Source organism: Alligator sinensis, unplaced genomic scaffold (assembly GCF_000455745.1).
Source record: "Alligator sinensis unplaced genomic scaffold, ASM45574v1 scaffold1425_1, whole genome shotgun sequence".
Taxonomy (NCBI): domain Eukaryota; kingdom Metazoa; phylum Chordata; order Crocodylia; family Alligatoridae; genus Alligator; species Alligator sinensis.
The window spans coordinates 7,226-20,543 of NW_005843492.1; the positions used below are offsets into that span (position 1 = coordinate 7,226).

The 13,318-nt window shown below is 40.2% G+C and overlaps 1 protein-coding gene across 1 annotated transcript in view; it reads left to right on the plus strand.

Moving 5' to 3' along the window:
* The first annotated feature begins 833 nt into the window (after nucleotides 1–833).
* The window catches only part of LOC102368100 (type I inositol 1,4,5-trisphosphate 5-phosphatase-like), a 95,335-nt gene continuing 82,850 nt past the window's right edge, over nucleotides 834–13,318 (plus strand). The window contains exon 1 of the mRNA XM_006038830.2: nucleotides 834–919. Coding sequence (XP_006038892.2) covers nucleotides 834–919 — 86 coding nt within the window. The remainder of the gene's footprint in view (nucleotides 920–13,318) is intronic.

Sequence of the window (13,318 nt, forward strand, 5' to 3'; positions counted from 1 at the left end):
AAACCAGGTGTTCTTGTCACAAAACCTGAAATGCTCCAAAAATTTATATGCAGATGAGGCACAGGGCAACGTATGTGCCAGGCTGAGAAAGGGAACAACAGAGGGATTCTGGGTGAACTGTTTTGGACTGCATTTCATAATGTTTGCCAGGCATTTAATACTGGTGAAGAAACAGCAATCATTGGAAATGAGAAAGAAAGGCACAGCTCAGCTATGGGAGTAAAAAAGGAGCTCAAAATGTGTTTAGGTGTGACTCACCATGACTTGAAAAAAAGTTGGCAGTGAAAGAGACTGCATTTAATGAACACTACTATATGGCTTATTCAGCTGGGCTGCAATAACCTATCTTTGCGGGTAGGTTCTCAGCATATCAAATGTAGCAATTTTGACACCACAGGGAGGGTGTCAGGGCTGGCTCTGATCTGCCTGGTGCTAGTGCCACTTTCCTGCAGAGGGAACACCCACCCATTTTTTTAAGAGCCACATACAAAAAAGTGTTCTCAATATGTTTTCCCAATGTGGGCCACTTGTTTTATAGTCATGCTCAGCATTGGCTGCATTTAATCAGCTTCATAGTCGGTCTCCATTGCTGAGCATGTGTTGTTTTGGCAACAGTTTAATGATAGATAATGTATTTAGTGAGATTTCCTTGTATACAATTATAAGATGAGGGGCTTTTTCCCTATGCCAGTTGGGGGTAGACCTTGTCTTGTATTTGAATAAATATAGTATGTTGGTATAAAGCTTGCTTTACTTTCTTAATACAGTAATTTAAATACGCTTTTTGTATAAGTTGGTTTGATTGTACAAAGTAGTTAAATGCTTTTCTTAAGATGAGTGATTTAAATTGCTTATTTATTTTTCAGTGTAAGTGGTCCAGAAAAGGCTTCATTCGAACAAGATGGTGCATTACTGATTGGTATGTTGTATCTTACTATTTTGTTTGTTATGTTATGTACATGTGCTGTTAGAAAATTTGTAGCAAATCAATTAGTTCACTCCCAATAAAGAATAGAATGTTTATAAAACAGGTCATGCTTAGTTTTATTATGTGCACATAATGCTCAGTAAGTTGTAAATAACAAGTAGTAAAGCTCATTTTAATAAAACCTATTTAATAAATGTGATTTTAATATTTTCATATGTCTGCCGTTAGAGTGATCAAGAAAATTAGATCTGTGAAACACAAGCATCCAAACAGTTGTATATTTATGAAAAATATACCATTCTTCACATGCTCATTTAAATAGCCATTATGAGTTTGATTAAATGTCCACTGAAATCAGTGGAGAGATTTTTAGTGGACAGATTTTCACTGAGTATCAAGCCCAGACAGATTTCTATCAGTTTCTATTACATATTCATACAGATAAGTGTGCATATGCGTTTCCACAGGGACAAATAGCAGCAACACATAGTTGTGCCACTGCTGCTTGTCCCCAAGGAACACCCATACATGCGTGCTCTGGCACCTGGCAAGTTGCCCCAGATAGGGTAAAGGAGGCTGGGGCCAACACCTTGCCTGGGGTCCTGTGGGCCTCCTGGGGCTCCAGTTGCAGCAATCCAGTGTACAGAACCTGGCCAGCAGCTTCGGCCATCAAGGCTTTGGTTTCAGGCAGCATGCGCTGCCACCAGGTGCACCACCCTCCTTTTTTCTACCATTGTTTTTTTTGACACTGGGATCTCCCGGTGTCATAAACCCCACTGTAATGCAAATTAGCAGCACAGTGAATCCCTGCATGTGCATCACATGTGGTTTGCAGTGCCTCAGGTGGGTCCGCAGTACTGCATGTGTATGCTTGTATGGATGTGCCCTGCGATACTTACATTAAACTGAGCCAGTCACCTTTGTATGTAGTATTTAGATTTATTTCCCTACTTTGGGCCCATATCATTGCCTATCCAGTGCTGATAAAATATTTAAAAGCATAGATTCAAAGCTGTGCAGTTTGCTGTTATCTGTAGAATTAATTATCATTTATATACATGTTAGAAAAGATTATTTCCGCTTAAAAAAATTAAAAAGAATGGAGAGGTTTAGCCTTCAGAGATGTCTCTCGTTTTAAATAAATTAATATTAGTGCTAGAAATATAAATGCATTCAATTAGAATGGTGAATATTTAAAATGTTTTGTGATGTTTCCTTTTCAGACTGTTTAGGAAAGAGTCAAAGGGCTCATCCACAAAGAGAGAGGCCTGTGAAATAAGATAGGGTGTGAATTTACAGTGGATTAGCTTTTCTGCAGTTATCTCTGATTTAGGCATCCTTAACCCACAGTAAATGTGATGTAGTTTACTCAGCTGTCAAAGTGAAAATATGCATTCCACTCAAGGGTTTCCTCCAGAGTACTTTAAATTCACACCCCAGTTTAATTTGCAGTAACTTCCCCACATAGATAAACCCAAAGAGAGTTTATGGCTGTATAATCCCAATAGGAATTAGTAACTTATTCTAGAGTATTGCTGTTTAGAAAATAATGCAAACAATTAGAAACTTGTCAATATCTGTCTTTATGATAGTTCAAAATGGGCAAATGAAGTTAATCTAGTGTCAATTATGTGATCTGCTTGAAAAGTTTTAGGAAGCTGCCTCTGTTTGGCAATCAATAATATTAATTAAATACATCACAGCAGTAGTATGATATCATGTGATAGGTGTTATATAACAGGCCTGTGATAGATAAAGTGACATGGATAAAATATTTTTCCATTATAATTGCTAATAGTTTTAAAAGCCCAAAATTAGTGCCTAGGTTAGCCATTTGTTGCAAAAGGGTCACACATCTAAAACAAACTTCAGGGCAGGTTGAGTTTGACTCATCAAAAAGTCAATTTTAACATTTTTTTTCACCATTTTCTCGGGTTTTTTGGTGTCTTAGCTTGCTTGTCTCTAATACAGGGATTAAATAAAGAGCAAATAATCATATTTCTATATCAACAGCTTTTTATCTATAATCACCAAAGCTTTTATCTATAATCGCTTTTTATTATGTACATTTAGAAATTATTATTAGTATGAGAATTAATAATATTACATTGCATTTTTGTTTATAATGCTTATGATGTTTGAGTATTATCGACCACATGCTGTCTTTTCTACATCTGTGCAGTGCCCTACACTCAGACTATAATCCTTATAGTGATGAAGGTAATGATGAATATGTATTGGGATTTGAATCGGCTTGTGCAGGATACTGTGCAATCACAGAAAAGTAGACCATGTCCAGGAAGCTTCAGTATTAGTTTTGTCCTATGACAGACAAAGATTTGATAAGTAAAAAGAAAACCTTAGTATTTTTCCATATTTCTTTCATGGATCCTCAGTCTAGAGTCAGCAGCACTGCTTTGTATACTCAGAACTGTGTAAAGCAATCATCTCAAAAAAGAGCAGCAGCATGCTATGATGTATGCAAGAAAATATGGTATATATAACACATCCCCAAATATTGTATGCACCTTATTTTTGAATGGCAGAATGAAGAAAAAAGATTTCTCCTTAGTTGTAGTTTCATGAAGCAAGGACAGAGCCTAATCTTCAATTGATTTGCCCTCCCTTTCCTGTATAACTAAACCTGAATCCCTAGCTGCTGCTAACCTTTGGTTTCTATGGGTGGATATACGATTTTCAAAAGAGCTAGAGTCTGAGCTAAAGAGGCTGTGAAATAGGGAAACCAGGAGTAGCAAGCAGATGACAACATTCCCTAAGGAAAGGTAGCTTGAATAGTGGAACATCAAGACCATTAACACTGTACAGTGAAGAACAATAAGCCATTAAGTCAATTGATTCCTTCAGCTGACCTAGAAATACCATAGCTGCTGCACTGTAGAGAAGGAATCATAGGCAGAAAATCAGCTTCCCTGCTTAATAAATGCACCTCAATTTTGGGGGTCTGATATTTGGGAGACAGTCATTTTGTATGTGAGAAAAATGCATTGTATACCAAATTCATATGTGCAAAAGAGAAACCTTGGTTTTTGCCAACAAATTTAATCTCTCCCACTTGCCACTGACTTAGAAGTCCTGGAATCTTATCATGTTATACTGTATATGCTATGTGACCGAATAACTCTTCAAGTTAACGTTACAGTTATAAAAGTAGAAAACAAATTATTTTTTCTATTCTATGGAGCTCTAGAATCTAATAATTTCAGATTCTAAAACAAGGAGAGTTTGATTTTAAATTGTGTGACAACATTTAAGTTAGTGTCTATCTACCCTACCTTTAAACCTTCATAGGATGTGATCTTTAAGTGATGAATATCATTCTTGCTTTTTCTGTTCAGCCAAATTAAAATGTTTAACATAAACACTTCCTGAAAAATGGAGAAGATAACTTTTCTCTTTACATAAACACTGGCCTGGCAAAAGTAAAGCAGGCAACTGTTAAATAAGTCTGTTGCTTTTCAGTCTTTTAACTATACCTGACATAACATGTGATGTAGAGATCATCCAGATGTAAGGATATATGGCAGAAAATATTTAGCACCAGTTGTTGATAACTAATGCAGTATTACTTTAAAGGCCTTTCTCTGAGTATTTTGGAGTCATGCTCAGAATAAGCATCATCCAAGGATGGATTTGAATTCAAAGACAGGCACTGAAAATAAATAATCATGGGAGAGAATAGACTATGTTGCTGATTTTGATTTGATTAGATATACAATGTGTTAAATTTTGTAATGTTATATTTTACTTGCCTTTATGGCCACTTCCAGAGGAACAAGAACAAATTTGTGCTGCTACTTTGTGCTGCTGCAGCACACGCCCCTGCACATGCCCCTTGTTGCAGGCAGTGCCCAGCTATTCCTGGTTCCTGGCCAGGCTCCATGTGCTGCAGGAGAGGGCTGGCAGGGGCACAGGATGCCTCAGCATGGGGACAGCTGATGGGCAGCTCCTGTGCTGAGACACCCTGCACCCCAGGCAGCCGGGGAGCGGCATGCAGAAACGCAGTCTCCCCCATCTCCATTCACTTCAGAGCCCCCGCACTGAGGCACGTTTTGCCTCAAGACAGTCAAACAGGCAGCCCTAGGCTGGTGCTCCTGTTTCCATATGCCTCAGCTGCGGCACATGGAGATTGGGGAGGTCCTGCACCGAGGTACTCTGTGCCCACACTGAGCTGAGGCACATGGAGAAGGGGGAGACTCCAAGCTGAGGTACACTGCACCACAGCCAGCTGGGAAATCCCCCACGCTGCAAGTTAGCAGCACCATGCACAGTTTAACATGCAATGTGTGCAGCATGGGTGACTGGTGCCTCCTGAGTCATGGGGGCCACATGACCATCCCAGCCAGTCAGCACCCCGGGGGGGGGGGTCCCCCACAGCCGATCTTGCTGACCCCAGGGGTGGCGGGGCATGTTCCCTGCTGCCAATCACGCCGACCAGGAAGCACAAGCAGCCCTCCCAGAAGGGCCAGCAGTGCTTCTCCTGGCGCCCCACCCCCTGCCCGTCACCTACGTGGGGACCTCTGGCTGTCATGGGATGAACCAGCGCTCTCAGGGGGTGCACATGCAGCTCCATGCACCCCTTACGCGTCACCACTGATGTGCGGTTTGTGGCAGCACAAACAATACACACCTGCACAACTGGACGCACTCTGTATGGCTGTTCAGTAATGGGGATGAGAGTGAGGAGGTCCCACTGCCCTTTGCATATTCTGCGTAAGGACAAAACAGAATTGCAATTACTAAGCTCAGACTAGTACCTGGCTATTCTTGAGATGCTTTAGCAAGGTTTCTAAAAGAGGCAGGGTGTAGGGGAAAAATGCCTGTAATTAAATAGTTCTGAAGTCACAGTTATCTATTTAAAAATCTGCTCATTGTTTGCTAGGTTCTTAAATCTAGGGAATGTGATTTACTTAAAACTGTCTAATTTAGTGATGGTTTCTACAGTTCATTTTATCCAAGAGCATTTACAAGCTTTTTCCATTGTACATTCTGAAAAAAAAATTCTAGCTTTTTACACACAAAAACTCTGTGCTGGAGACTGACAGGTACTATACATACAAATATAGTTGTATATGCATGCAGTTGGTCTAGTAAGAGATCACTGGCAAGAATCCTTGCCTCTAGCATTTTTTCTAGACCATCACAGCAACAATATCACTTCAACAGTAGGTTTGTCAGTTAGCCAAAGCTCATCTGGTTTCCAGTTCATGGGAACTAAAAACTTACTGAGGCCCAGCAGCATCCACAAGGGTTTTAGTCAGAATGTGTTGTTTTGCCACAATCGCATTAAGGCAAGTAATCACTAGCAGAATTTGAAAGGGGAATTAAGGGACCGGCTGAGAACTATATAGATCACAATGTGTCTTTTCTGAACTAACCTATTTTCTCATCCTCTGGTGTGCCTCCAATGAATCAAACCAAGTTTGGCTTCCTTGCCTGCAAAAAGAAAAGAAAATATCCACTCTGCTTCAGGTATTAGGGAAAGATACCCTGGAGAATACAAACTGTCTCACTCAATTTGTTTGAGCATCAAATGTACTTTGCTTTCCTCTCTTCAGCAGATTAGGTAGGAAGAACAGGGTCAGGATACTTCTGATAAGGCTCCTCTACACATGCAGGTAAAGGCGTGATGGGATCTAATGCGCAATCCACACAATTGCGCTTCCTGCCATGCCATACATGCAAGCTCCTTTAGTTGGGAGCCCCCCCTCACCTGAAAGGGCTCCCAGCTGCAGGGGACACCCTGCAACACATGCGAATTAAAGCTGGATAGCAACCAGCTATAAAGTTAGTACACATTTTTTATGTTTAACTTTATAGCTAGTTGGACTTTTTAACGTTGTAACGTATGCATATATAGCTGGTCTCAGTTAACTGCACAATACGTGTAATGTGTAGAGGGAGCCATAAGGAGCTGATAGTCTCCTCTGCTAGATATATTTCTCAACTGTCTGAAGGATAAGTTTATAGAAGGCCTTATAATCTAGCAAAGTAACCACATTGAAATTAAAACTGAAAAATTTGAGCTTAAAAGGAGAAACCTCCAGCTGTTTGCTTAATCAGGTAAACCATGTCCAAAGTCTGTTATCATATCTGGGAAATGTTGGGGAATTCAATACAAATTAAACTTTAAAATCAGTCCTTTCCAAAGGTTGTCTCAGATTTTTGTTTGGTTTAATTGAGTGTCTTGGATTCCACATCATACAAATCCAAACCTCAGCAGCTCAAAGCTATCTTTTGATAAAAATAGTTTAGCATCTCTTCCACACATCTCTAGATTTTTGAAGGCTGTGACTAATCAATGTGCTGTTTAAAGCAGATTTTTGCCAGCTGGGGTCTGCTGATCCAGCATATAATAAGCAGCCTTTTTTTTTAATTGATGTCTACCTCATCTCTGTTTCCTTTCAGTTTAGGCCATTTATTTTTTTATTTACAATCACTTTCACTGGAAGGGTCAGTAAGTTAAATATATTTGTTTTTAAAAGCCTTTCCTTCAACTTTTTCCAGACAAAATTGTATTCAGAACAGCTGCTGATCTCTATTATTTCAACCCAGGTGTCAGTCTTATAAACTAACTCATTTTCAAGACCCCTGAAGGCTTGACCTGGATAGTTACTGGATGCAGTTACAGAGTGCTTGTCCATATGCTCATCCTCACTGTTGGTGCTCATGTGCCCTAGCATTCAAGCTTTTTTTTGCCTTAGCAGTACCTGCAAAGTACTTGCAATACCTGCAGACCCTGTCAGGTCTGAGAAAGAAAGGAGCTTGAGACTCCGCTGAGCAACTCTTTATCTTCAGAGCAAGTCCATGGGGGATCATGATACAGTTTGATGTCATACATCCTCTGGCACCAGATCTGTCAGGAAAACCATTCCTGGTGTGTGCTCAACTAGTTCCTTTGACAAGCCACAGTTTTTAAGTAGTTCTTACAAGAGATCTCTATTCTGGGTCTCCAGATGATTGCTGGTCACCATGCAACAGAGAATTCTAGTACCAAAAGTTTTATTAATGGCAGTGAAGGTTCCCAGAACTCTGCATCTAGTCCCAAACCATGTCAACCAGGATGGAGGGAAAATATACCCCCTTGTTTCACAGCTTCAATCTTGGATGGCTCCTAGGAATAGAGGATGACCTGCCTCCATTAGAGACATCCTAATTCACAGACAAAAGGACTAAACTAAATGTGTTCATCTGACTCTGCTATGCCCATTCTTAAGATGGTGCATGCCACTCTGCTGGTGATTCATGTAGTCCCACTCTTGAAATATTTGATTGATCTTAAATATGCAGGTTTCTCATCAGCTGCTATCACAGCCCACTATCATCTAATTACAGGTAAATATAATTTTTCAAATAGCAGCCCTGAAATTCCTCTACGACTTTCCAAAGTCTATCTTCCAGTAAAGGAGGCTGTCCCACAGTGGGACCTCAGTGTGTTTCTCATGCCTTTAAATCCATGGCAGTGTGCTCCTTCTTTGCCTTTCCATGAAAATGTCTTTTCTGAGCCTATTACTTCAGTGTGGATGGGAGGTAAAATCCAGGCCCTTTTGTCAAATCATCTGTATCCTTCTGATCAGGTAAATTTGTCCTTTAAGACCACCCCAAGTTTCTACCCAGAGTGGTCATAGATTTCCACCTCAGTCAGCTTGTCAGTCTTCTTTCTTAACCCTCATACCTCTGGATGTGAAGAAGTATTGCAAGTGTTCTGTATAAAAGGAGTTTTGTGATTCTCCCTTCACAGACAAAGCCTTTCAAAAGTTTCCACAGCTCTTTAGCCAAGAAATCCAAGTTGTAGTGATATCGGCATAAACAGGTGAATATCACATTGTGTCAAGTTGTGTTACATGACTGCCAAAACAAAACTGCCTTCTGTAGTCAGAGCTCATTCCACTAGAATCCATTTGCAGCCTACCTACACAGTTTATAAGCAGCTAGAGAGTAAGGTGATAACAAATGCTACAGATTTGTCAAGACTGGATCATGTCAAACCAATCTAATTTTCTACGCTGTCAGGATAACTGGCCCACTGTACTTTCAGGAGTCAGTAGATAAGATGTATTTTGACTTTAGAAAGCCTTTTGACATGGCCCCATATATGACATTCTCAGAAGCAAACTATGGAAAGCAGTCAATGGAATCACTATCAAGTGGGTACATGACTAGTTAAAAATACATCCAAAGAGTAGCCCTTTCTGATTTACCACAGGAGTCTGTCCTGTTCAATATTTTCATTAATGACTTGGATGATGGAACAGAGAATACACTTACAAAATTGTGGGTGACACCCTTCCCATCAAGTTGCAAGCGCACCAGATGACGGGATCAGAGTTCAAAATAGTCTTGATAAATCAGAGAAATGGCCTGAAATCAGATGAAATTCAGGTAAAAACAAATACAAAGCATTATACTGAGGAAGGAGAAGTCAAATGCAGATACAAAATGAGGAAAACTGACTACAGAAAGGGTTCTGGGAGGTTAACCAGTTTTCAGAATATCTGTGAGACACCACCACAGTGCTATTTCATGACAGACAAATTTCATCCTGGGACACACTAACAGAAATGTCATATGTAAGATATATTAGCTGATAATTTCACTCATCTCTACGCTGGTGAGAGTTTAGTTGGAGTACTGAGGCAATAAAGTTTACTTAATGTAGAAAAGAAAAAAAAACCTGAAGGATGCAATCATGAAAACCAGTATTCCAACATGTGGAAAGAAAAAAAAAGTATAAAAAAGAAAATGGTGTTCAGTATGTTCACTGGTAGAAAAATAAAAAAGAAGATAACTCATTTTGATTTGCAGTAGTCAGTTAAATATTATGAAAGAGCTTCCTAACTCTTTGTGCAGTTAAGCATTGGAACAGGCTGTCTAAGGAAGTTGTGAAGGCTTTTACAAACATGGTAGGCAGACATCCATTAGAGTATAATTGACCTGTGTGAGAGCAGGAGAGTGGGTTACATGATTTCTTGAAGTCCCTACCAGCCCTATATTTTTATGATTTTAGGATAAATCCTTCAGGAAGTCAATTTGTTCATTTCCTTTGTTGGCATGATTAAAGGCAGTTATCTTCAGATGGATTATATCTCCCAATCATTTAGAAGTTTATGTAAAAAATAATGAAAAAAATACCACTTTCAATTCTTAGATCACATTCAGCAAAATATACCTCTTTCTGAACAGAGAAAAATAAAGTGCCTTTTGACAAGGTCTGTAGGGTGGCCTCTCGGTAGCCTGTATATTTTTGTCTCTATGTACAGTTTATGAATTCTGTTGGATGTTGAGGACAGCACTGCACATCTGTGTCAGACTGGAAACTCCATTTTGAATGTATAGCTTGCTTGCCTGCTCTGCTGTCTTTTGTTTCCATATTAAGCTAAAACTCACAGAAGCAGCATACAGAAGTACATGGCAAAGGAATTACAGTAGGGAGTCATTAAACTTTGATGCTAGTCCATTCAAATGGAATGTACTTTGGCAAAGAGATAGCTGCCATCCAGAGCAAACCAATTTTCATGTCGGAACTCCATGGGATTAGTTAGTGAGTAATGCATTATCTGGTGGGGGACTTAAATCGTCTGGTGGGGCTGATCTGATGTTCACTTGACAAATGGGACTGCAGGTTATTACAGGGTCTCTTACCAACCATAAAAGGGGAGAAAGAAAAGAAATCCGAGACATGCTGTGGTTAGAAGAGAAGAGAGAGCTAGTTAGTTCTGTTAGTCTGAAAACAGGCAGAAGGCAGGGTAGACTTGTACCTCTTAAATCAACTAAATCAGGTAAGTACAGCATAAGCTTTCATAAGCAGTGGGCTCACTTCATCTGAAGCCATGTGCAAGAGTGGGGGATCCTAAAATCCTTAGAAGACTCTGATATAATCCCAAAGAGTATTCAGGAATGATGATGAAGCAGAAAAATGAGAGTAGGCCTTTTATTGCTTTGTCTAGATCTTTATATCAAGTGCTAGCTAAATTAAAGAGCGGGTGGCCTTGCATCCCTTTGCAAAGCATGTGCCTTGGTCTGCTTCTGCTGTCACAGATCCCTGAAAGCATAATACTCACAAAGTGGATCTCCTGGAAAGGTGTGCTTAATCAGCTGGAATCTCTGTAGAGTCAGCACTTATCCCAGAGATCTAGGGCAATTAGGCTAAAGGATCCCTTCTCTCTGAAGATCTGGCAGGGTATTAGAAAAGTGCTAGAGAGCCCAAGGAAAGGGTCAGTGCTGCAGCCTGTTCAGAATCAAGGATTTTAAACCATGTGAATAGACCATAGCCTGGTGATACCCAGCAATTTTTCAGTGCTGTTACAGTTTCATTCTCTTACTCTTCATCACACGTTCCTTTCTTTGAGTGACAACCTACTTTTTTGGTCACTCTTTAAATGAGGCTTTCTTCTGGATGTGAAAACAGACCATTTGAACTTACCTCACATATACTTTCCCATAACAAAGGAATCCTCTAATCTAGTAATTTATCTTCTCTATTACATAGTTTGCACTGGTTATGGTGTTCCAGATTTTAAAGCTGTGAAAGTACCTTCACTGGGAAATAAGATGCTGTTACTTGGCTCCTGCATATGGACGAGTTTGCACACCAAATGAGTTTTGGCTACTTCCCTTTCTGAACATAGCTAGTCAGAAATTTGCCTGTTGATTACAGGATTCTTCCATTTCATCAGGATATTTAAATTGTCAGTTAATTACACCCATGTAATTCTTTGGCATCAGCAAGACTGCATACTTATGTTCATTAATATTACCAGTAATAAGAATATTTGTTTTGATAGCTACTAAGACTTAACAAAGAATGGGGATCACTGTGCTGCACACTACGAATGGAGTAGATAGTCACTGGTCCCAGCAGTATACAATCTAAGTAGGTCAGAGACAGCTTCGAGGAAAGTACATAATAAACAAGAAGAGTGAATGGTATGATGGCAGCAAATGACACCTCTTTCAGGGGAGGGTGCAAAGAGGGGAAGGGAAGGGAAGGGAAGGGATGCAGGGAGGTTGCAGATATGGAATGAAACTGAGTTAGGTTTGATTAAAACAGCCATGGCAGAGAAAGTGCAATCAAGACCATGGAAATCTCTCTGAATATCCAGAGCTCCTAGTTTGAGCTTCTTTTGCAGCTGGAATCTCTGGCTTGCTCCTTTATGTAGATGGTCCCCAAGGACACAGAGCAGGTAAGAGAAAGCGAGTCATGTAGACTAAACAGGTTGGTCTCCTTCAGGTACAAGGAGGCACTGAGACTAAGGTTCTGCCCACAAAGGCAAATGCACATGCAAATGCACATAGTAACAGAGCAAGTGAAAAACTGAATATGTGGTACAGTTGAAATTACAAGGAAAGTCATGTAGGCAAAATGTACTAGCACAAGAGAAATATTGTCAGAATATCTTTGCTACTATTTATGCTACCGTGTTCTTCAAAGTACTGAAGGTCCTGTACAGGCATGTAGCCAAATGCAGTTAAAACTTCCAGCAGCTTAAGGGTAGATTGGACTTAATTTATAACGGTAACAATCCATAAGGGTGGATGGGCAGGGAGGGGTTAACAAAAGCAAGATTATTCAGTCACTGTTTAGAGAGCTAGGCAGAAAAAGATCATTCTATTTCACAGTATTTCAGTGCTTTGAAGTTTGACTTTGTTCGAATTTGGAACAAAATCTAAACATTCTGAAATTCTCAGTGAAAGAGAATGGACCCCTGGTTGTTGCATGGTAGCCTGCCTGAAAACCTGCCCTGAGCTGCATGCTCTGCCAACCTTGGGGCCCCAGCCCACTGAGGAGACTTCCAGCATTCTGGGCAGGCAGGGTGGCAGGAAGCAGCTTGGGCTCCCACATAACTTCTGTGAAATTTGACCACTTTCTGTGTTACCTTCTGATTTTACCAAATCAGCTAATTCTGATGAAACAGTGTTTCACTGGAATTTTTCTGACCAGTTCTGTACACTTGCTGTGTTACAAAACTCTTCCACTCCTTCACCCTTCTCCCACAAACCTTTCACACCAAACACAACTCAAAATTTCTTTTCAGGATCATGTTCCCCTTTCCAACATCCTCCCCCAAACATCAGATGGTGATGGTGGTTACTATCTAAACATCATCACCATCTGACCTTCTTCACCCGCCCTTCTTAGCAATCTAACCACATCTCGTCCTGTATGGCAATGCCACAAGCAAGCTGGGCTGTAGACATTTCATACCTGCCCTGAACAATCACCTAGATCCCTGAGCACAAGTCCTAATTTCCCCTATGTTACCTCCTAATAATATTAGTCTTCCAAGGCAGCAGAGATTGCTGCTTTTCCATGCCTTTTTCTTCCACAACCTTTTATTAAAGCAATCTGTATAAACAGGTGATATATCATTC